Genomic DNA, 24,041 nt, shown 5'->3' with positions numbered 1-24,041 from the left:
ACGTCTCATTGACCTCAAATTTTACACGCAAGTCAAAAATGACACCACGAACCTATTCCAACTTCTGAAAATCCAATCCGACCCCGATATTAAAATTTTTCACTGCCGACCAAAATCGCCAAAGTTCCAACTTTCGCCAATTCAAGCCTAATTCTACTGTGGACCTCCAAATCACATTCTGGACGCACTCCTAAGTTCAAAATCACCTAACGAAACCATAAAAATTTAAATCCGAGGTCGTTTTCCCTCAAGTCGACATTCGGTCGACTTTTCCAACTTAAACTTCCAATTAAGAGACTAAGTATCTCAATTTACTCCAAAACCACTCCGGACTCGAACTAACCAACCCGATAGGACATAATACAGTTGAAAACACAAAAGAAGCAGAAATGGAAAAACAGGGCTATAACTCTCGAAACGACCGACCTGGATCGTTACATATAGGCATGAGGCAGAGTAGCCTCCAAGAAAGTCTTATGGGCCATGGCTTGGTCTTTATGGATCGACCAAGTTAGGAGAAGATTATCTAAATGGGCTAGCCCGATAACGTTGGGCCTTTATTTAAATCAATTTGATTAGATTTAAATAATTAATCCAATATATATTAGCCCATAATATTTATTTGGACAAAAATATATTTAATTTGAGAATAAATCTAAAAAATTTATAGATTTGAATTTATTACAATTTTGCATGCCTACCCATACCACTTCATATTTATTGTAATCATAGGAGATCAACAATAGACAAAACTATTTATTTTACAAGATTATAATTGTAAATAATACTAAGTGTGATATTACGTACATCAGCTTTGGAGGTAATCACGCACATTAATAGGACATTACAAGATTGGGTAACCTGGAGTCCTGGACTTACTTATCCTTGACCTTTGCTCCTAAATTTGGGTAATCACGCAAATTAGTGGCTTTTTCATCATTATAAATAGGAATGTTTACATAAATAGCCAACGAACTTATTGTTTACTTTTCTAGCACTATACATAAACTATTCATTGATTATATATTATTGTATGCATATTATACATATATTATATATTAGTCGGCTATATTTAGCTTAGGCGGTTAAATGGATTATTATTTAAATTAATTCTTCGCGTAAATAAACTTCAAAGTCAATTCCTTCCCCTTTCCCCCGTGAAGTCTTCTTGATGTATGACCCAAAGAGAATTGAGAAGGGCATAAAATGTCAAACGAAAGAGTGGGTCCAATCACCAATGTGGGAGTGGGAGGTAAATATAATTGTTCAAACTAGATGGGGGTCTTGTAACTATCATAAACAAGAGGGTGGATACAACAAATACGCAATTTCTCGGTTTGCCCCTCAACGCATTCCTCGGTTTGCGAGACAGAAACTGGATATTATTAGAGCCTAATTTGCGATAATAGGATAAAAAGAAAATAAAAAAGAATCAAGAAAAGGAAAAAGAAAGTGTTGATCAGAAAAAATACCTTTAGCCTCTTTTCTCTGTTGTATCTTTCAGGTAGGTATCTATCTGATCTCACCATTAAATTTCCACTAGACCCTGAATCTGAAGCAGAAAAAATCAATTGAAGTAGTTGCTGTAAGGTAAAAAGCTAAAGGGGTTTTAATCTTTAATCATTTTTCTCATTCTATTCCTTTGAAATTTGTTATATTTCCTTAGTCTATCAGTTTTTGGCTTTTGTGATGCTACTTCTGATGACCCTTTTGAGCTGAAAATGACTCAATTTTCAAGAATTGAGGAATCCACTTGAAAAAGTATTAAAGATAGTGTTTTACGATACCCACAATGCTAATTTTCAAGACTCTTCCCTGATTAAAGTGGAAACACAAGAAAACTAAGGATGGGTGTTGTATTTGTAGCTCTTTAAAAGTTGGGAGCTTTTTGGGTATTTTCAAATATTTGTTTCTTAAATCCATTTTCCGTGAATTGTTCGTTAGATTGTTAATTTGTTTGTTTGTTTTGTTTTGTGTGTTTGTATGTGTGTCCTATGCCTTCAGTGTGACCTTAAGTCATTTAAACTTCTCAATAGGGAATTTATTTGGTCAGGACCTTACAATGTTTTTGAGTGTTAAATGGCAGCTCAGCGCACTAAGCTCCCGCTATGTGCGAGATCATGGGAATGGCCAGATCACATTTGGTCTAGTGGAATGGCCGGATCCCATTTTACTGTACACAACCTTACCTTGCTTATCTGCAAGGGTTGTTTCCAGGGCTTGAATATGTGACCTCCTAGTCATACGGTGGCAACTCTTACAAAGTTTGGTTTAAACATCGATGGAGATGGATTAATCAATGTCTGTGGACTTTTAGGGGTCATTTGGTTAAGTTCTGAGATATCCCATGGGATTATAGTTTTGGGATATCCCATTGGATTATCTATCCCACCTCCTATAGGGGATAGCTAATTGCACCATTTTGGTATAAAATCAGTATTAGCTGATACCCACAGCCAAACATGGGATAACTATAATCCCAAATTTTAAACCGGGATTAATATCCTTATCCTGGTAATCAAATAATGCTGCGATGCGTGCTCCAATATAAGTTAAGGAAAATAATTTACACTTACCATTTAAAAAAAGGTCAAGGAAGATATTTGTAAAACATCTTGCCATATAGTTCCATGCACGCACGATTGCAAATTTTGTCAATGTTCTTTCAAACTGCCATTTTCCCCAACTGGTGTTTTGGGAAAGGTAGAACTTAGAAGCATTGGCAAAATACATTGCTCCTCTTTTGGGAAGGGAAATAGATGGGATTTCACAAGGTTCTTTGAAAGTAACATTAGGTGAATGAGAAGAGAGATTTATTGCTTTCTAATTTGTATACCATTGGCACTGCTTATGTATTTAAGCACCGTGCCAATTGGTAGTCAAATACTATATTTTCTTGCCTTTTAAAATTTTCTAGCATGGTATTGGATCTAGATAGTGTCAATCCAGATGGCTCTGCTAAAGCCTAAGGTGGTAGAGCTTTTACTTTGTTGATAAGTATATATAAGGGGAAAACAGATTAAGTGAAAATGAGCTGAGTCGGAATTCTTCTCTTAATTCATTGATGTTCGTATTTTCCTGTAAATCCTCGTTGTGCAAAATATTCATTTACTGCCTTATGGTCAAACTGCTGGATTACCTACTTTGCTATAGGGCTAATTCATTCTCTTCAGATCAGTTGGCTTGAGACGGGAAGAAGTGGCATGTCAATTATTCTTTGTTTGGTAAACCTGTGTTATTTGTGGAAAAGATTTGTATAACTTTGTGAGCCTTTTGCAGGTTATTCCATCAAGATGAAACCTGTTTGCCCTTTTGTTAGAGCTTCCAGACCTGATGACACTTCTACTAAGAAGCCTGGTGAAAACCAAAATAAACAGCCGGCTAGTCAGGAGAGCAAGCCTAAGCAAGAGTCTAGGGAATCTGCAATTGTGTCACCTAAATGCCCCTTTGGATATGGCCAGGAGAGCAAGCCTAAAGAAGCGTCTGGAGAATCTGCAGTTGTGTCACCTCAATGCCCCTTTGGATATGGCCAGGAGAACAAGGCTAAACAAGAGTCTGGAGAATCTGCAACTGTGTCACCTAAATGCCCCTTTGGATATGATTCTCAAGCATTTAAGCTGGGTCCTTTTAGCTGCATGATTTGTCAGGCACTTCTTTATGATTGCAGCAGATGTGTGCCCTGTTCTCATGTATTCTGCAAGTAAGTGAAAATTGAGGCCTCTTACTATCTTTCTACTTCCATGCATGCATGTCATTTCCCTCTTTAAAATCAAGAAAGGGAATTTTTTTTATCTGGTCACTTTTCAATACTGCCGCCTGATGGTTATTGTTTGGTAAAACAGAGCATGTCTCTTGCGCTTTAAGGACTGTCCTTTATGTGGTGCTGATATCGAAAAGATAGAGAGTGATATGAATCTTCAGAATGTTGTTGATCGCTTTATTGAAGGGCATGCGAGGATTAAGAGGTCTCAGGTTAATGGTGACGAAAAAGAAGCAGAAGAGAGAAAAACTGTTATGTACGAGGATGTATCACTAGAACGGGGAGCTTTCCTGGTGCAACAAGCCATGCGGGTAACTTTTAAATATCTTGTCATTCTCTAGAGTGAAATAGCTTGACATTTCTTCACCAGTTACTAAGCTGATATTATCCTGTTGTTTCTCTTTCCTGCAAGCTCTGACGTTTAGCTAGTGAATTGTTTCACCACTTCGGGTAACTGTTGGCTGTTTAACCTGCAGGCTTTTCGTGCCAAAAATATCGACAGTGCAAAATCAAGACTTACTATGTGCGCAGATGATATTCGAGGACAGCTAGAAAGGCTGGGAAATACATCCGAGTTGTGCTCACAGCTTGGAGCGGTCCTTGGTATGCTTGGTGATTGCTGGTGTGTCCTTATCCTCGTTATCAACTTTACCCTTTCTTTGGTCATTTAACAAGATCTTCTAGTGATCATGGGTAGCAAAGCTTTAACCGTTCTTTAGAAGTTTTGCACTTTAAAAAGAAAAGTAACTTGAGTTGTACTGCAGTCGAGCAACAGGGGATGCTGCATCTGCAGTCACTTACTTTGAAGAGAGTGTCAATTTCCTTGTGAAAGTGCCCAAAGATGATTTAGAGGTAATTGTCGTGAATTGATATGTACTTCTATCCGTATATGTAATCTGAGCTCTCTAACTCTAAAGCATGATGATAGATCATATACTTCCTCATACATGACTGTTTTCCTTAATTCCTTGTGGATGTTTGCAGATCACACATACTCTTTCTGTTTCGCTTAATAAAATTGGAGATCTTAAGTACTATGATGATGATTTAGAAGCTGCAAGATCACATTACTTTAAGGCGTTGGATGTTCGCCGCAATGCCATCAAACAACAGTCTGCACCATCTCAGGTTAGCAAAACTTTTTGTTTTGATGAGCACAGCCAAACAATAATGTGATTTTGGAAGTGTATTTATTTGTCAAAGAACCTGTATGACGTGGGATATCACAAATAATCATATTATGCCCCACAAAATGTGGCATCTTTAGACATCTGAAGTTTCTTTAGGCATCTTTTCAATTCTTTACATCTAGTGGTCTTCCCGTTGAAGTATTGAACAACCCCACCTCTTTCTGCATATATTTGGTCGTTGAGCTGTTACCGGCTGAAGGTTTCTGGTGCTGAGAGGGGAATGACCACGATATGTCTTTTCTGATTCTTTTTTATTTTTTTTTATTTTAAAGGTTAAAAGGGGAAATAACTGTAAATTGTGAGGTTGCTGTTCGAGCTATGTATGAGCTATTGCTGTCTGAAGTTTGGGGAGTGTGGGGTCAATGATGCATTTTTGTTCTTTTGAGCAGAAGGGCAAGATGGTTGCCCAGATCTGAAATTCATGTGAAAGCTCTGCATGAGCTGTGTGTGGCTCAGGCCCTGCTGGTGCTGGTGGTAGATGTACTACCCAATAAATCATCTCTGATTGTTGTCTCAGTTGGAGACATGCAGTTGGACCTTGATAACACGACGGCTCTTTCTTTGCCAGAGGACCTAAAAGAACTTCAATTATCATTTATCAGTAAAAGAACTTCATTTATGTGCTCTCTTGCAGGTGGCAATTGATGATAATTATATCTGGATAACATGGTTTTGCTACTGTTAAATGAAGTTTCACGCATTTGATATTGATTGGGATTAGTCAAGTATTAGTAGCAGCACTAAGAACAACAAAATCTCGCACTTATTCATTCACCGATAAGTATATAATCTGACTAGAAAGCCTTAGCAGACATGAATCTGATATAAATATAATTATAATAACTAAATGTTCATCTGAATTAGTTGGCATTGTCTATACGAACTCATAGGTCCCATTACGTTTTTTTATTAGCTAATTCCGCATTGACTCCGAGAGGTTGCAGGTCTTTTAGGTAACTTCCATTAGGGGAAGAAAACGTAGAGAATGGGAGGTTGCACCGCTAGTTCTTTTGTGGGTATTATGGAAGAGAAATAGGAGAATATTTGATGAGGTTGAAAACGATTTTGTACATTTGAGGAATAGCCTTTTGTCTTTAATTGCTTTTTGGTGCGCCCTTAAGATTCCTGTTTTATGGATGACTGGGTGTCTTTTGTAGAGAGTCATATTTTGTTGTAGGTTCTCTATCATTTGGTATACCTCTGGTATACGGGAGTTCTTCCCAATGTCAATAAAATTATTACCTTATTTTAAAAAGAAATTCCATTAGTGTCATTTTAGGTCTGCTTCATCCCTTTTAGCACCTTCAGTCATCATAGTGTAGCACCTATGGAGCGGTGCATTTCGACATAACCATCTCAATCTTCTCTTGCTTTTTCCCCTGTTTGTGTTATTTGGGATCTTTGGATATGATCATTTATAGTCGTTCAATATTTTTTAACCGCTTATCCATCTTAATATCCCCATTTTTGCGAAACTCATTATGTAGATATGTTTGTCTTTAGTGACCCAACAATTAGCTCCTATATGACGTTAGTAATCTCAGAATTGTTCTAACTTCTACAAGACGTACTTTTTACTTTGTTAGCTGCCACCCCCTACTTCATTGCATCTTGTAGCAGTCCTCCATTTTAGCATGTCATTTTAATTTGCTTATTTACATCTTCATCTCTCATGCTTTTTTTTTTTTTTTTTTTTTGGAAATTTAAGTTTTATATAGTTATCGCAATTCTGTTTTATGTCACTTCACCATCTTTCTTCTTATGGAAGCTAAACTTGCAATTCATATATTCTATCCTTCCTTTATCATCGCGAAAAGTTTACTGTCTAGAGTACTTCATAATTCCTGCTATTCATTGACTTCCTCAGTAGTTTCGTCAATTAACAAATTACATCTACTAACTACCCGTTAGCTCATCTGTAACTAAAGTAAGCAAACACATGCTCAAAGTAGGTTTTAGGTGATTGGACTGTGATTGCAAAGGATATTTCTTACAGTTAAGCTGAATAAATACTCTTCATCAACCAAAAAAAAAAAAAGTTGAATAAATGATATAATGCTCTTAGTAGGTTGAGGTACAAAAGTGAAGTCCTAAACTGATCTTGGCTGATTGCCCCTAATAGGGGAGAATGAAGTCTCTAATTGTCATGTGTATCATGTGGTGTTTTGAGAAAGGGTGATATATGAAGAATATCAACTTTTTTTAGTCGGAAGCTTCTCATATGATATGGTAAAGAAAACAGTTAACTGATTTCTGAATTGCTGCATTTGAGGGAGGCAAGAAAACATAGTTTGGCAGGTCTTCTGAATCTGGTGATGAGATATATGTCTAGAGATTATCTAAAGATCTTCATTTATGATGTTGGGAAAGCTGAAATAAAAGAGCTGTCATTTGTACAAAGCTGTTTTTGTCTCCATGAGAAAATTGTACTCAGATTATCTCTTTACTGTTCTTTATAATGGATGAGAAAGACGCAAAATGGTGACACCTTACCATTGATTGAGCTTATGGGGACCATCTAAGTGAAATGATCTGATTTACATAGTCATCTATTGGTTGACATGGGCAGGTGAATAGGCCAAAAAAGGTTTAATTTAACTAATGAAAAAGAAAACTATGAGTCAGCTTAGTGAATTCCTCTCTTTGGTTCCTATTAGAACGCAAACTATTCAGAATTGTTTTTGGTAACTGCCTTGATATGATCTTGTATCATTAACTTTTGTCTAGAGAGTGTTTTTGTGATACACGAGAACCAAGATAGAGCCATACTTTATCTAAAAAATAATCAAGATTCCACTATGATGGCCGGGGAACCGAGATAGAGCCATTAGCTAGAAATCATGGAAACCTACTTTTGGGCTACATGTTTCCGTACAAATATGGACACCAATCAAACACTACCGGGACATGCTTAAGACTAAATTTTATGAATTTGATAAATCTTGTAATCCATCTAGGACATATCACTGTACCAAAAACACAAATTAATTAACATACAAAAATCCTAAATCATTCATCCGTATCCTTGAATAACATACAGGAATCCATATATGCCTTTATTCTAGAACGCCTAATTGATATTGAACAGGAGGAAGCAATTCCTGATCCCTAGCTACAAATTAAAAGTAAATTTTCCTTAGATTTTTGAACCCACCAATGAAACTTGGAATGATCCTTTTCATGCTATTTCAGCAAGATGTCGCGAGTTCGAGACCTATCTGATGACTAAGTCTGGTATTTAAGTGGAGAAGGTTTGAGGGACAAGCAATTATCCACAGAGTTTCGAAGCTGGATTTGTCCGTTTTCAAATATAAATTCTTTTAACAGCAAAGATTCTGAGTTTAATATGCTCCTCACAGGCTATTGAAACCCATGTTGAGAAGCCTCCATTTCCACAAGCCCTTTAACTCAGATTGTAACTTTTGTGGACCCAACAAGTTAATTCCTTTCCAGAACCAGAATTCAGCTTTCTCCACATCCCAAATATACACAAGGAAGTTTTGACCGCCATTTCATTACACTAATAGAACCCTATGTTCAATCAGGCTTTTACAGCTGCATTTCGGCTATATGGCTTTCCCATTCTTTAGCTTCTTCATCTGACATTTGGCTTTGATCATACGGGATCTGCTTAAGTTGTTTAAAATCACTTCTATTCCTCAATAACTTTCATCTGCTTTTCAATAACAACCCTCTGTTTGGTACTTTGGCTACATTTGTTGATTCAGTGATGTGTTGGTTAAAAAGGAATAAAAAGAAATGGATGAGAAGAAGAGCGAGAATAGGGAAAATTAGATAAAAATGGAGAATATAATCGGGGCGTCTGAGAGAAATTTTATACTGCAAGGGTATCTGATTTGACATGTTTGCCCTACTCTCAATATAAGGATCTTCAGAGAGCTTTAATCTTCAGCATACTTAATTCTTCTGGCATGCTTGTGCTGGAAAAAGTTGTTCTACTTTGCCATCCTTTATGAGGGGTAAATGATCTTTATGTTGAATAGGACAAGTTTTGGCGAGTTCTTTCTCTTCTTTAAAATTTAGTTTAATTTAGGAAAATTCAGTACTTTTTATGTGCAAAAACAAGAGATGCTGATTTTCTTGCAGACTTTATTCCCTTTTTTCTTTGGTCAAAAATCTTGCTTCACTTAACTCTCTTTCATAATTTCATACCACAGATCATCGATGTAGCTACTTCCCTTGCAAAAGTTGCTGATGTTGATCGGAATCTTGGGAATGAGGATGCAGCAATCGATGGATTTGAAGAAGCCATAAAAATGTTACAGTCGCTAGAACTAAATCCTGAAGAAGTTAGCCTTGAACAAAGGGTATCACTCATTTCTTCTTCATTTAATCCTTTTCGCGTTCGCTTTGAAACCCCGCTTTGAATATAGTCAGCGAAATGATTGTGCCGTTTCTCTGCTTGCTTGCAGCGGCTGTCTGTCCTCCAGTTCCTGAACAGCCAGATGGAAAAGAAACAAGCTGTTTCAAGTGCCTGAATGAAGTCTTTTTCCAATATATCATCAAGGATAAACTGCTTAGTGCTTTTGCTTGTTAACTTTCCTGCTAGTTTAAAGTCTATATATATATATATTGCAACTTTAGTTTAGAGGCAATCTCAGATACATTTCATCAGTGTGTAAATGCATCTTAAGTGATACGTTTCGACAGATTCCCAACTGCTATACCAGTGGCAAGTCAATTACAGTTTTCAATACCCCATATCACAATATCGATGGACTATCGTTTTCTCTTCTTTTGTTTTTTAAATAAAATTTTTGGAGCAAATATTGATTCTTTCAGTTTCAGTAGTTAAATCTGGTGGTGCCTTGAGCTACTTGTAGCTAAATGGACAATTAGAATAAACTTTATTCTAAAAATCAAGTTCTAGTTAAATTGTCTTCTCTAGGAAGGAGGCAGGACTTGAGCAAACCGATATAGAATTTATTCCTGAGTTTGTGTACTCTTACCCGACTTATTTTTCTCTTTTTTTGTTTAAAATCATTTTTCAAGAGATAATGTCATTAACAAACCCAAAAAAAAAAAATAAAAAAAAATAGTGAACACAAAACATATGAGCAAAAGGGATGGAGTACTCTTGCTTTTTACATAGCAGGCTCATGCCATGGGCTATTAGCTCAGTGGCAGAACACGTCCACGTCGTCGTGAATGACATACTTACCCACAAAAATAAAATTATTTACCCTTACCTACCTATTTATTTTTCTACCCATCAAACTAATTACATTTCCTATCCATAATAGTTTTTTTGGGGAATTTTCTCTTTTTTCTCCAATTCTTTTTTATTTCTTTGCTTCTTTTCTTTCTTTTCTCCTTTTCTTTTTTCTCGTTCTCTTATGTTTTTCTTTTTTCTCTTTTTCTATTCATTTTATTTTTGCCCAAATCATATTATTGTTATTTTTACCATAACTTATTTCACACTCAATTTTGATTCCTTCTTTATTTTTTTTCTTTTTATTTTTTTCTTTATTTCTTGTTCCTTTTCTAATTCCATTTAACTCCTTTTTTTCTTTTATTTTCTTTATTTCTTATTCCTTTTCTAAGAATCAACACGTGATTTTCATGCAAACCTTGATCTCCTTCCCTACAAATGTCAGTACACACTCTACCATTAGCAGTAACACAACCAGTTATGGAGCAAGAAAACATAATCTACGGCCACCAAATCTCTATATATACTAGTTAGAATAGAAATGATAATAAAATATTAGAAAATTCAATAAAAGTATAAGTAGCAAAAAAGACTAGTAGTACCATATGATATCAATATGGTATACATGTATACCAACGGGGTATATGATTGCTCTAGACTATTGCTACAACTATCTGCGACTATACTACTATACCAAAACATTAAAGGGTGCAATAAAAGTATGAGAAAATTACATGCTCACATTGCAAGCTAAATATTCGCAAAGCAACTTGCTCATTCCGTAGACAAACAGGGTATATAGTTGTATGAGGTCGTTCCAACAATTGCCTATAACTATAAAAACTATTACATAATACACATAATCTATGTCCATCGGCACATAATACAAATTCCAGCACTGCTAATCATGTTCATATAAATAATTTCATAATAGAATTCACTTAATAATGCTGCTAAAATAACCAAAAAAGTTTTTAAACTACCATATGATGCCAGTATGACATATAATTATACCAACATGGTATATAGTTTTACTTGTTAATTTCCGGCAACTATATGACTATACTACTATTACATAACACACATGCATATAGAAAAAAATAAAAAAAAGTATACCACATATTAATATAATAAAGTATTTCAAGATATTGTACTATATTACTATTATTAAAAGAAAATCAAATAGCGTACCAATTAAATGCAGCTAATACAACCAAAAAAAAGATTCAACTAGCACATGATACCAATATAGTATATAGCTATACTAATAGGGTATATAGTTGTACGAGGTCAACCAACAACTGCATATAACTATAAAAACTATTACATAATACACAAAATCTATGTCCATAGGTACAAGAAAATCCAACACAGCAAAACATGATCATATAAATTATTTCATAATAGAATTCACTTAAAAATGCAGTTAAAATAATCAAAAAATATTTCAACTACCATATAATACCAATATGACATATAATTATACCAATAGGGTATACAGTTTTACCAATTAATTCTAGGCAACTATATATGACTATACTACTATTACATAATACACATGCATTAAGAAAAAATCAAAACATAGTGTACCACATATTAATATAATAATATATTTCAAGATATTGTACTATAATACTATTATATAAACCAAACGCATAAAGAAAAAATCAAAATGATTACATAATACACACGTATAAAGGAAAATTTAAAAAATTCAAGATACTGTACTATTATACTATTACTAAAGAAAAATCAAACAGTGTACCAATTAAATGTAGCTAATATAATCAAAAAAGGTTCCAACTAACATATGATACCAGTATAGTATATAACTATATCAACAGGGTATACAGTTGTACGCAAAGAGTTTAAATTTTTTTTAATTCAATTATTAAACACTCATTAGTTCTCTATGATACCCACATGATATATATCATATGACGTTAGGATATCTTAGAGGACTGGTTCATTTCTTCAAAATATACTTGAGCTTAAATTTAATATTTTAATTTTATAATATTCTTAGAAACTTTTACTTGTGAAAAAAATAAAAAAAATAGATTCATATTTTAGATATAAATATTTAATATCTTTTGCGAAGTTCATACTGATTTGCTTAGCTTATCATCGAACCATATCAAATTTCAAGCACCGAAATCACAATTAAATTTTAAAAAATGACTCGAACAATGACAAAGAGTTACGAGAAAATATGAAATTTGTAGGGAGGGAGAGAGCATTTTGTGGCGATGAAAGGCATTCAATAGGTGATAATTTCATTCAACAAGAGAAAATTAAACTACATGCACGTAATGAGTTAATTGAATCGTAATTTGTACATATTGAGTAAACCTCTTTTGTTGTATACACAAAATTATCACATAATAAACAATTTAACTTAGGAAAATAAAAGCAAGAACAAAGAGAGGAAATTGACGAAGAGAGAAATGAAACTATTTCTTACCTTGGATTGAAACAAGGGGAATTTATGGAGACTATCTATTAAACTTAAACTAATTATCCGATTTTACCTATTTGAATAGTAATTACTAAATATACCTATTCCATATAAAACTATTACCAGGCTAGCCATAAAAGAAGTCTCTAAAGGCTTCAGGGAAAATGAACATATGCCCAACCCACGCTTAATCTTCCTTGTTTCAGGGAGAATTTACGGGGACTGCCTATTAAACTTAAACTAATTACCCGATTTTACCTATTTGAATATTAATTACTAAATATACATATTCCATATAAAACTATTACCCGTCGAGCCATAAAAGAAGTCTCTAAAGACTTCAAGGGAAATGAGCATATACCCAGCCCACACTTAATCTTCCTTGTTTCAAGGGTGAATGACATACTTACCCACAAAAATAAAATTATTTACCCTTACCTACTTATTTATTTTTCTACCCATCAAACTAATTACATTTCCTACCCATAGTAATTTTTTTGGGAAATTTTCTCTTTTTTCTCCAATTCTTTTTTATTTCTATGCTTCTTTTCTTTCTTTTCTCCTTTTCTTTTTTCTCGTTCTCTTCGTATGTTTTTCTTTTTTCTCTTTTTCTATTCATTTTATTTTTGCCCAAATCATATTATTGTTATTTTTACCATAACTTATTTCACACTCAATTTTGATTCCTTCTTTATTTTTTTTCTTTTTATTTTTTTCTTTATTTCTTGTTCCTTTTCTAATTCCATTTAACTCCTTTTTTTCTTTTATTTTCTTTATTTCTTATTCCTTTTCTAAGAATCAACACGTGATTTTCATGCAAACCTTGATCTCCTTCCCTACAAATGTCAGTACACACTCTACCATTAGCAGTAACACAACCAGTTATGGAGCAAGAAAACATAATCTACGGCCACCAAATCTCTATATATACTAGTTAGAATAGAAATGATAATAAAATATTAGAAAATTCAATAAAAGTATAAGTAGCAAAAAAGACTAGTAGTACCATATGATATCAATATGGTATACATGTATACCAACGGGGTATATGATTGCTCTAGACTATTGCTACAACTATCTGCGACTATACTACTATACCAAAACATTAAAGGGTGCAATAAAAGTATGAGAAAATTACATGCTCACATTGCAAGCTAAATATTCGCAAAGCAACTTGCTCATTCCGTAGACAAACAGGGTATATAGTTGTATGAGGTCGTTCCAACAATTGCCTATAACTATAAAAACTATTACATAATACACATAATCTATGTCCATCGGCACATAATACAAATTCCAGCACTGCTAATCATGTTCATATAAATAATTTCATAATAGAATTCACTTAATAATGCTGCTAAAATAACCAAAAAAGTTTTTAAACTACCATATGATGCCAGTATGACATATAATTATACCAACATGGTATATAGTTTTACTTGTTAATTTCCGGCAACTATATGACTATACTACTATTACATAACACACATGCATATAGAAAAAAATAAAAAAAAGTATACCACATATTAATATAATAAAGTATTTCAAGATATTGTACTATATTACTATTATTAAAAGAAAATCAAATAGCGTACCAATTAAATGCAGTTAATACAACCAAAAAAAGGATTCAACTAGCATATGATACCAATATAGTATATAGCTATACTAATAGGGTATATAGTTATACGAGGTCAACCAACAACTGCATATAACTATAAAAACTATTACATAATACACAAAATCTATGTCCATAGGTACAAGAAAATTCAACACAGCAAAACATGATCATATAAATTATTTCATAATAGAATTCACTTAAAAATGCAGCTAAAACAATCAAAAAATACTTCAACTACCATATGATACCAATATGACATATAATTATACCAATAGGGTATACAATTTTGCCAATTAATTCTAGGCAACTATATATGACTATACTACTATTACATAATACACATGCATTAAGAGAAAATCAAAAAATAGTGTACCACATATTAATACAATAATATATTTCAAGATATTATACTATAACACTATTATATAAACCAAACGCATAAAGAAAAAATCAAAATGATTATATAATACACATGCATAAAGGAAAATTAAAAAAATTCAAGATACTGTACTATTATACTATTACTAAAGAAAAATCAAACAGTGTACCAATTAAATGTAGCTAATACAATCAAAAAAGGTTCCAACTAACATATGATACTAGTATAGTATATAGCTATACTAACAACAACAACAACAACCTAGTAAAATCCCACTAATGGGGTCTGGGGAGGGTAGTGTGTATGTAGACCTTACTCCTACCCCAAAGGAGTAGAGAGGTTATTTCTGAAAGACCCTCGGCTCAAGAAAACAAAAAGACAAAAGGACAAAAGGAGACAATATTAGTATCACCACAACAATCATAGAAAAAATAGGAATAACATGAAATACAGAAGAAAGATGTAAAGCAAAAACGATAGCTAGTAAATTAGACATGCACTGAAAAGCGAAGTAGTAAAATACAATATTGTCACTAGCTATCTTAGACAAAAACCCTACCTGGCTAGTCACACAATGGTACGAAGTAAGTCAAGACTCAACTACATCTTAACCTACAACTCTAATACTCGACCTCCACATCTTCCTATCAAGTGTCATGTCCTCGAAAATCTGGAGCCTCGCCATATCTTGTCTGATAACCTCTCCCCAATACTTCTTAGGCCGCCCTCTACCTCTTCTCGTGCCCTCCACAACCAGCCGCTCACACCTCCGTACCGGAGCATCTGGACTTCTTATTTGAACATGTCTGAACCATCTAAGCCTCGCTTCCCGCATCTTATCATCAATGGGAGCCACGTGCACCTTCTCCCAAATAACATCATTCCTAATCTTATCTATACTAGTGTGCCCGCACATCCACCTCAACATCCTCATTTTTGCTACTTTCATCTTCTGGATATATGAGTTCTTAACGGGCCAACACTCAGCTCCATACATCATGGCTGGTCTAACCACCGCTTTATAGAACTTACCTTTGAGTATTAGTGACACTCTCTTGTCACACAGGACTCCAGATACTAACCTCCACTTTATCCATCCTACCCTAATACGGTGAGTGACATCCTCGTCGATCTCCCCTCCACCCTGGATAACCGAACCAAGGTACTTGAAGCTGCCTCTACTCGGGATGACCTGTGACTCAAGCCTCACATACACGCCCACTTCCCCTGGCTCAGCGCTGAACTTACACTCCAGGGTATACAGTTGTACGCAAAGAGTTTATTTTTTTAAATTCAATTATTAAACACTCATTAGTTCTCTATGATACTCACATGATATATATCATATGACGTTAGGATATCTTAGAGGACTGGATCATTCCTTAAAAAAATACTTTAGCTTAAATTTAATATTTTAATTTTTATAATATTCTTAGAAAATTTTACTTGTGAAAAAATAGATTCATATTTTAGATATAAATATAAAGTATCTTTTGCGAAGTTCATACTGATTTGCTTAGCTTATCATTGAACCATATCAAATTTCAAGCACCGAAATCACAATCAAAATTTGAAAAATGACTCGAATAATGACAAAGAGTTACGAGAAAATATGAAATTTGCAGGGAGGGAGAGAGCATTTTGTGGCGATGAAAGACATTCAATAGGTGATAATTTCATTCAACAAGAGAAAATTAAACTACATGCACGTAGTGAGTTAATTGAATCGTAATTTGTACATATTTAGTAAACCTCTTTTGTTGTATACACAAAATCATCACATAATAAACAATTTAACTTATGAAAATAAAAGCAAGAACAAAGAGAGGAAATTGACGAAGAGAGAAATGAAAATATTTCTTACCTTGGATTGAAATAAGGAAGATTAAGCGTGGGTTGGATAAATGTTCATTTCCCCCGAAGCCTTTAGAGACTTCCTTTATGGCTAGACGAGTAATAGTTTTATATGGAATAGGTATATTTAGTAATTACTATTCAAATAGGTAAAACCGGATAATTAGTTTAAAATTTAATAAGTAGTCCCCGTAAATTTCCCCCGAAAGAAGGAAGATTAAGTGTGGGTTGGGTATATATTCATTTCCCCTGAAGCCTTTAGAGACTTCCTTTATGGCTAGACCGGTAATAGTTTTATATGGAATAGGTATATTTAGTAATTACTATTCAAATAGGTAAAATCGGGTAATTGGTTTAAAGTTTAATAGGTAGTCCCCGTAAATTCCTCCTGAAACAAGGAAGATTAAGCGTGGGTTGGGTATATATTCATTTCCCCTGAAGTCTTTAGAGACTTCCTTTATAGCTAGACGGGTAATAGTTTTATATGGAATAGGTATATTTAGTAATTACTATTAAAATAAGTAAAATCGGATAATTAATTTAAGTTTAATAGGTAGTCTCCGTAAATTCCCCTTAATAATTACTTCGTTGGCCTGAGATGTGAAGGCAGCTTCATCTTCAATATAGCTTGATGACGAGGAACACTGAGCAGAAATCTTTGAACATTCGTTTTTCTAGTTGTCCTAAGGGATACTTGAAAGGAATGATAGGTTAAAGAGTAAAAATCTGATTTCCAAGTTAAAAAAGTAATTTAACGACCAATATGAGTACCATTTAACAATCAAATGGTAGGAAATTGGGGTATAAAATTCAAGCATCACCTTCATCATATTCTTTTGAAAATGGTGCATTGAATCAAGGGAAAAGGTAAAATTACAAATATGTTGTGCACTAGAAATGTAAAAGAATTAATTAATTAAGAAAATTCAAAAAAAAAAGAGAGAGAGACAAATAAAATATGAAAAGATATATTGTTTGAAACAAAAACTGAAAATAGAATATAAGAAGGAAGCAGTCAAAGTATAGAAAAACAATAAAAACAATAGAATAGAATAGAATGGACTTTAGATTATAAAACAGTTTTCTTCTTATTCTTTTATTAAATATTCAATTATTACTATATATATATATATATATATATATATATATATATATATATATATATATATATATATATATATATATATATATATATATATAACATTAATGTCTTTGATCTCCTTACGTGGTCTTACACAATCCCGTCCCATCTATTTTTTCGTTAAAATAATCGACATGGATGCATTATTTTGATCATATTTAGCAATTAATTCGTTTACCTGTAAATTACTTCATTATGTTTTTTTTAATTAGTTAGTTGTGGTTTCTTTTCCATTATCATAAAAACTCTTGTCCTAAAAGTATTCCTCCAACACTGACCCTTTCTTATGTTGCAATAGTTGTAGTTGATGTTATGGAATTAATAAAAAGAAATAGAAAATTATCCATTTCCTAAATCTAGCTGAACATTGTCACGTTCCGCAATTGCCACATTGGTGTGGGAAAAGGTTAGTATATTTAGTTTTAGAATTCTGATTTCACAAAATGGTAGTCAAGAAAAGAGTAATAGGGTAATATATATTTATTATTAGGTAAAACAGAATGTGAGATGGAGTTTCCAATAAGAATCATATTGCTTCCATCTACTCCAGTTAGATTCTTGCTCATCAACCCTGAAAAGACTTGAAAAATCAGCAAAACAATTCATATATAACAATTCAGTATTTTAACTCCAATTTGCACTCTTCCGTTGTTCTATTAAAAATCTGTAGAATTTTCAGTAATAATTTTTTTATAAAAGAGAATCCTCAACAATAATGTACACAACTTTGTGATATTTCCACAAAGACAAGCTTCAGAAACCTTAAAATGTACCACCCCAGAGAAACTTCATCTACTTACCAAGTTATCAGTAATATAAATATTTACCACCCCTCAATCAATAGGTCAAAGACAGAAATATAGTACCAATGACATCTTTAATTTTTGAGAAAATCAAGATCTTTTCCACGTAATAGCGTCAACCAAAGATAGGAGCGAGGACTCAAGGCCTTGCTCCCACAAATGCAGGCTCCCAAAGCTACCACAAATCAAAAATACGTTGACACCAAAAACAAGTGGGACAAAATTAGGACTATTGAAAACCTATTATTCCAATTTAAACACAAAGATCAAGAATATGAGTGAAGTTTTTAGTGAAATACCTGATGTGTGGCTATAATTCATGGTTTAGCACATTATTTGCCTTACATTTTTATACGCTTTAATGATAAAGTACACCGTATTTGCGTGTAATAGGGTCCATTTTATGTGTAGGTGAATTAGAGATGAAAGTAGAAGAAAAAGGAGACCTACAAGTGAAAAGCGTGTGCGAGAGCAGTAAATGAGAGAACCTGGCGATGCCAGGCTTGAAGGTAGTGTTAGGCTGGTGTTGCAAGGCAAAGTCCAGGCTTGAAGCTGGCGACGCCAGGCCTGGAGCCAGGTTCATCAGGCGTTAGGCTGGCGACGCCAGGCCTGGGGCCAAGTCCAATCCGAGTTTTGAACACTTAATTCGTTTCCGGGTTTGACTAGGACTTGACCTACACATTTAGATTTTTTTCTACACATATAAATAGACCTAAAAATGCCACTTGGAATGGACTTTTGCAACCGGAGGCAAGGATAGCTCATAGAACAACCGCCAGGAGTTAGAATCAACAATTTTTACATCACTTTATCTTTATCTTGTACTTTAATTGTGCAGCATAATTTGGATATTGTTACTTTGATCATGAGTAGTTAAATCCATAGTCTATGGTTTTGATGGAACCTATTGAAAGATGATTTTCTTGTTACGTTAATATAAATTTGCCGTAGTATTTTCTCTATTTGTTCAACTATATTAGTCTTGTGGTTGATTGAAGGGCCCTCAATTAGCTGTGCCTATTTAGTATGTATTACTCGGGCGAGAGTGCATATTTAGGTAGTTGTTGAACAATATCACTCCTAAACGTATATGAGGGATCAATACGGAGGTTTAAAGGTGGGATTAGGGATAATGAAACCTTGGTGCGATCTGAACAAACCTTCTAGAAAACATCAAAGAAGGCTGAACCCTAACATGAAAAAAATGGTGAAGAAAGAAGTGATCAAGTTGTTAGATGCGGGAATCATCTTCCTAATCTCTGACAGTAACTGGGTCAGCCCAGTTCAGTGTGTGCCAAAGAAGGGTGGAATGACTGTAGTGCCCAATGAGAATAATGAGTTGATCTCGACTCGTACAGTTACGGGTTGGCGAATTTGTATGGATTATAGAAAACTGAACACAGCCACCCGGAAAGACCATTTTCCTTTACCATTCATTGACCAAATGTTGGATAGATTGGCAGGGAGGTCTCACTTCTGCTTTTTGGATGGGTATTCAGGGTACAATCAGATTTCCATAGCCCTTGAGGATAGAGAGAAGACATCATTCACTTGTCCGTATAGCATCTTTGCCTTTCGGAGAATGCCGTTTGGCCTATGCAATGCACCGGCTACCTTTCAGAGGTGTATGTTAGCCAATTTCACTGATATGGTTGAAGATATTATGGAAGTCTTTATGGATAATTTCTCTGTGGTAGGGGATTCGTTCGAAGACTATCTTCACAATTTAAGAAGAGTGTTGAAAAGGTATGTGGAGACAAATTTAGTGCTGCATTGGGAGAAGTGCCATTTTATGGTACAAGAAGGTATAGTGTTGGGGAATCGAGTGTCCAGTAAGGGTATTGAGGTTGACCATGCTAAGGTTGACGTGATTGAGAAGTTTCCACCACCCACTTCAGTAAAGGCAGTAAGAAGTTTCCTTGGGCACGCCGGGTTCTACATGCGATTTATAAAGGATTTCTCTAAAATTGCTAACCCCTTATGTAAACTCCTTGAAAAGGATCATTCTTTTGTGTTTTCTGATGACTGCAGGTTAGCATTTGAGGAGCTGAAGAGGTGACTGGTGACTGCACCAATCATCGTTGCACCCAACTGGGAGCAACTGTTTGAGCTCATGTGTGATGCGAATGATTATGCTATAGGAGCAGTCCTGGGGCAGCGGAAGGACAAACTCGTGCACCCAAATTACTATGCAAGCAGAACGCTAAGCGGTGCACAACTCAATTATACCATGACTGAGAAAGAGATATTGGCTGTGGTGTTTGCATTAGACAAATTCAGGTCTTATTTGATTGGTTCAAAAGTGATTGTTTATACTGACCATGCAACACTTAGGTACCTGATAGCAAAGAAGGAGTCAAAGCAACACTTGATCCCTTGGGTTCTTTTGCTATAAGAATTTGATTTGGAGATCCGCGATAGAAAGAGGGCAGATAACCAAGTGGCAGGCCACCTTTCAAGGTTGGAGGGAGCTGAAAAGAAAGTCGAGGTAGAAGATATAACTAAGACATTCCCAGATGAACAATTGCTAGCAGTGACATTGGAGGAGGCGCCATGGTATGCAGACATTGCAAACTACCTGGCAAGCGGTATTGTCCCCTATGATCTTTCCTCTATTTAAAAGATAAAGTTCTTTCGTGACTGTCACATGTATTATTGGGATGAGCCTTACCTGTTCAGGATTTGTGTTGATAACATGATCCAGAGATGTATCCCCGAGATAGACTAATCTTATGTTTTGCAGGCTTGTCATGCATCATCATATGGTGGCCACATCGGGGGAGTAAGGACCGTTGCAAAAATGCTGGAATCGGGCTTCTACTGGTCGACAGTGTTCAAAGATGCACACTTATGGGTGAAAGGTTGTGACAAATGCCAACGAACTGGGAATATTTCCTACCGACATGAGATGCATATAAACCCAATTCAAGAGGTAGAAGTGTATGACGTATGGGGAATCGATTTCATGGGGCCCTTCATCAGCTCATATGGCAACAAATACATACTCGTAGCTGTGGACTACGTGTCGAAATGGGTGGAGGCTGCAACGCTCCCGACAAATGATGCTAAGGGGGTAATTGGCTTTTTGAGAAAGAACATATTCACCCGATTTGGCACTCCAAGGGCGATAATCAGTGACGGAGGCACTCACTTCTATAATTGAGCCTTCACAAAGCTGTTAGAAAAGTATGGTGTATGTCACAAAGTTGCTACCCCATATCATCCACAAACGAGTGGGCAAGTAGAAGTGTCGAACAGAGAGATAAAGAGTGTTTTGACAAAGACTGTGAATGCTACAAGAACGGATTGGGCAAGAAAGTTAGATGATGCACTCTGGGCCTATCGTACCGCTTTCAAAACTCCGATTGGTATGTCGTCGTATAAATTAGTATTTGGGAAGGCATGTCACCTACTAGTGGAGTTGGAGAATAGAGCTTTATGGGCACTGCGGCAGTTGAATCTTGATATAGAAGCTGCGGGCACAAGTAGAGTCACAGAGCTACACGAGCTTGATGAATTTCGTTACCACGCTTTTGAGAGAACAAGATTATACAAGGAGAGAAAGAAAATAATGCACGATAAAAATATTCTTGAGCGGAGTTTTAAACCCGGAGATAAGTTATTACTATACAACTCAAGGCTGAGGTTATTTCCGGGTTGGGACCATTTAGTGTGGTAGAGATTTACCCAACCGGAGCCATAGAGATTGTTGCATCAAATGACTCTCGCACGTTTAGAGTCAATAGGCACAAGTTAACACATTATTTGGGCATGGAAGATGCAAAAGTAGTGTCGGTGACTCATTTGCTCGAGTCACCAAGGTTAAGCGAGTCTTAAGTGCAATTATCTACGTCGTGCAGCGATGTTAAATCAGGCGCTTCATGGGAGGCAACTCATTGGACTGTTGTATTCGTCGTTCCACGACGTTAACTAAGGCGCTCGTTGGGAGGTAACCCAATTCGTAGTTGATTTTTAGTGTATTTAGAATTTTTCTTTCTGTTTTTAGGTACTAACAAGTTTGCAGGTGAGTTTGGGCAAGTCGAGCAGGGTTTCGGCGTCACATGACGTACACCAGGCGTTAGGGATGGCGACGCCTGGCTAACGCCAAGTCCACCAGACCTTAGGCTGGCGACGCCTGGGTAAAGCTATGTAAGGCTGGCGACGCCTGGGTAAAGCCATGTAAGGCTGGCGACGCCTAGGTAACGCCAGGTACTGGGCCAGGCGACGCCAAGTAAGTTATTTCGGCCCAGTTTAATGTTTTTTTCTCCTTATTTTAGTCGAGCCTCCTCATATTACACGCCCTAAACACTGAACACAATACAAAAACCCTAACCTCACTTAAACCAAAGACATATCAAGCTCTAAAGGAAAAATTTACAAGCACACATATCTGCTCCTCAGCTTTGCTCTCAACCAAACACACTGCACGAATTGGCTCACCCACACACACTCAACAACACATTGCCATAGTTGTCTCTCCCATACCCCATTGAAGTCAAGCTTAGTCTTGCTATTCTTTCACACTCATCAAAAATTCTCAGGAAACTCCCTCCTCTCAAAAGCTTCAAAGGTATGATTTTATCTCTTTCCTTTGTAATTTCGAGTTGGGTACATGTATATAATTACACACAAAAATTGGTGGTTGTTCTTCATTGTAGTATTGAGTTTGTGTCCCCCAACCCCATGAAACCCATAGGAATGGTGCTGCGATTGTGAAAATATGTGGTAGTACGGAACCCCCAAGATGATTTGGGAGGATGAGGCAATCCCTCATTTCCATAAAAACTCCCATGGCACTAGTGCGTGTTAAGTGTTTGATATAATGCCTCAATGGCATTCCTTGTCAACATTGGAGCTCGAGTCTCTGGGATTAATAGACTAGTGTTATGAAGTCGTGCACCACGTTAAAATCTTAAGTGTGGGGTGCTTCACGGGTAGCCCATGTGTTGTTCTTTGATTCTAATATTCAGAAAATACGAGGTGAAGTCTGAGTAACCTCGAAAAGTTCGGCAAGATTATATGTGTAGTGTGTAATGCAGTTTTATCTGACTACTGCTTATTTGTGTAGGAACGAAGATGCCTCCTAGAAAAGACACAGGCAAAGGAAAGGCTACTTCCACTGCGCCGGCTAAAGCAAAGGCCACCTCCACACCTCCCCCCAAAGAAGAGAAAAGGGAGAGAAGCTACCTCCAATCTAAGTGGAGTACAAGCTGTGGAAGCTATAGCAGCCATGCGTCAGCAACCACAAGGCCAACGGGAGTTTGGCATCAACAACATACCACCGCATACTAAGGATTGGTACAGGCATTGTAGGCCTAAACATGTACACCCGGAAGCGGCTATCCACGAACGCAGCTTGAAAGCAAAGTATCAGGCAATTTGGAGGTGCATTCAGGATATGGGGTTGAGATATGTATTCAAGAACACAGGGGACATTAATCTCAACTTAGTCCGAGAATTCTATGCAGGGTTTAATCCGCAGAGTACTGAACAGTTGGTGCCGATTCGTGGGCGATTGATAGATTTTTCAGCTACGGCCATATGTAACTTTTTAGGTGCTCCGGATGTTCCTGTGGAGCCATTAGACCACTTCATTCGCCAGCCTACATATAGAGAGTTGAGACACACGCTTTGTGGTGTCGATTCTATGGCAGCATGGGTG

The 24,041-nt window shown here is 35.7% G+C and overlaps 1 protein-coding gene across 4 annotated transcripts; it reads left to right on the top strand.

Moving 5' to 3' along the window:
• The first annotated feature begins 1,346 nt into the window (after window positions 1–1,346).
• LOC104104198 (protein NCA1) lies at window positions 1,347–9,665 on the top strand. 4 transcript variants are annotated; one of them, XM_009612212.4, is made up of 8 exons: window positions 1,347–1,504; window positions 3,280–3,700; window positions 3,843–4,071; window positions 4,237–4,382; window positions 4,525–4,612; window positions 4,745–4,888; window positions 9,129–9,278; window positions 9,384–9,665. In XM_009612212.4, exons 2-8 carry the CDS (start codon window positions 3,294–3,296, stop codon window positions 9,447–9,449), a joined length of 1,230 nt encoding a protein of 409 aa, XP_009610507.1. In that variant the 5' UTR covers window positions 1,347–1,504; window positions 3,280–3,293; the 3' UTR covers window positions 9,450–9,665. The 4 variants fall into 4 exon arrangements, with proteins under 4 accessions (XP_009610507.1, XP_009610506.1, XP_009610509.1 ...); XM_009612211.4 differs by having other exon boundaries at window positions 1,441–1,590; XM_009612213.4 differs by lacking the exon at window positions 1,347–1,504 and adding an exon at window positions 1,604–1,892.
• The last annotated feature ends 14,376 nt before the right edge of the window (window positions 9,666–24,041 follow it).

The sequence above is a fragment of the Nicotiana tomentosiformis genome, chromosome 3 (assembly GCF_000390325.3).
Source record: "Nicotiana tomentosiformis chromosome 3, ASM39032v3, whole genome shotgun sequence".
Classification (NCBI taxonomy): Eukaryota; Viridiplantae; Streptophyta; class Magnoliopsida; order Solanales; family Solanaceae; genus Nicotiana; species Nicotiana tomentosiformis.
Note: the sequence above shows the minus strand (reverse complement) of the source record. Positions and strands in the feature narration are given on the sequence as shown.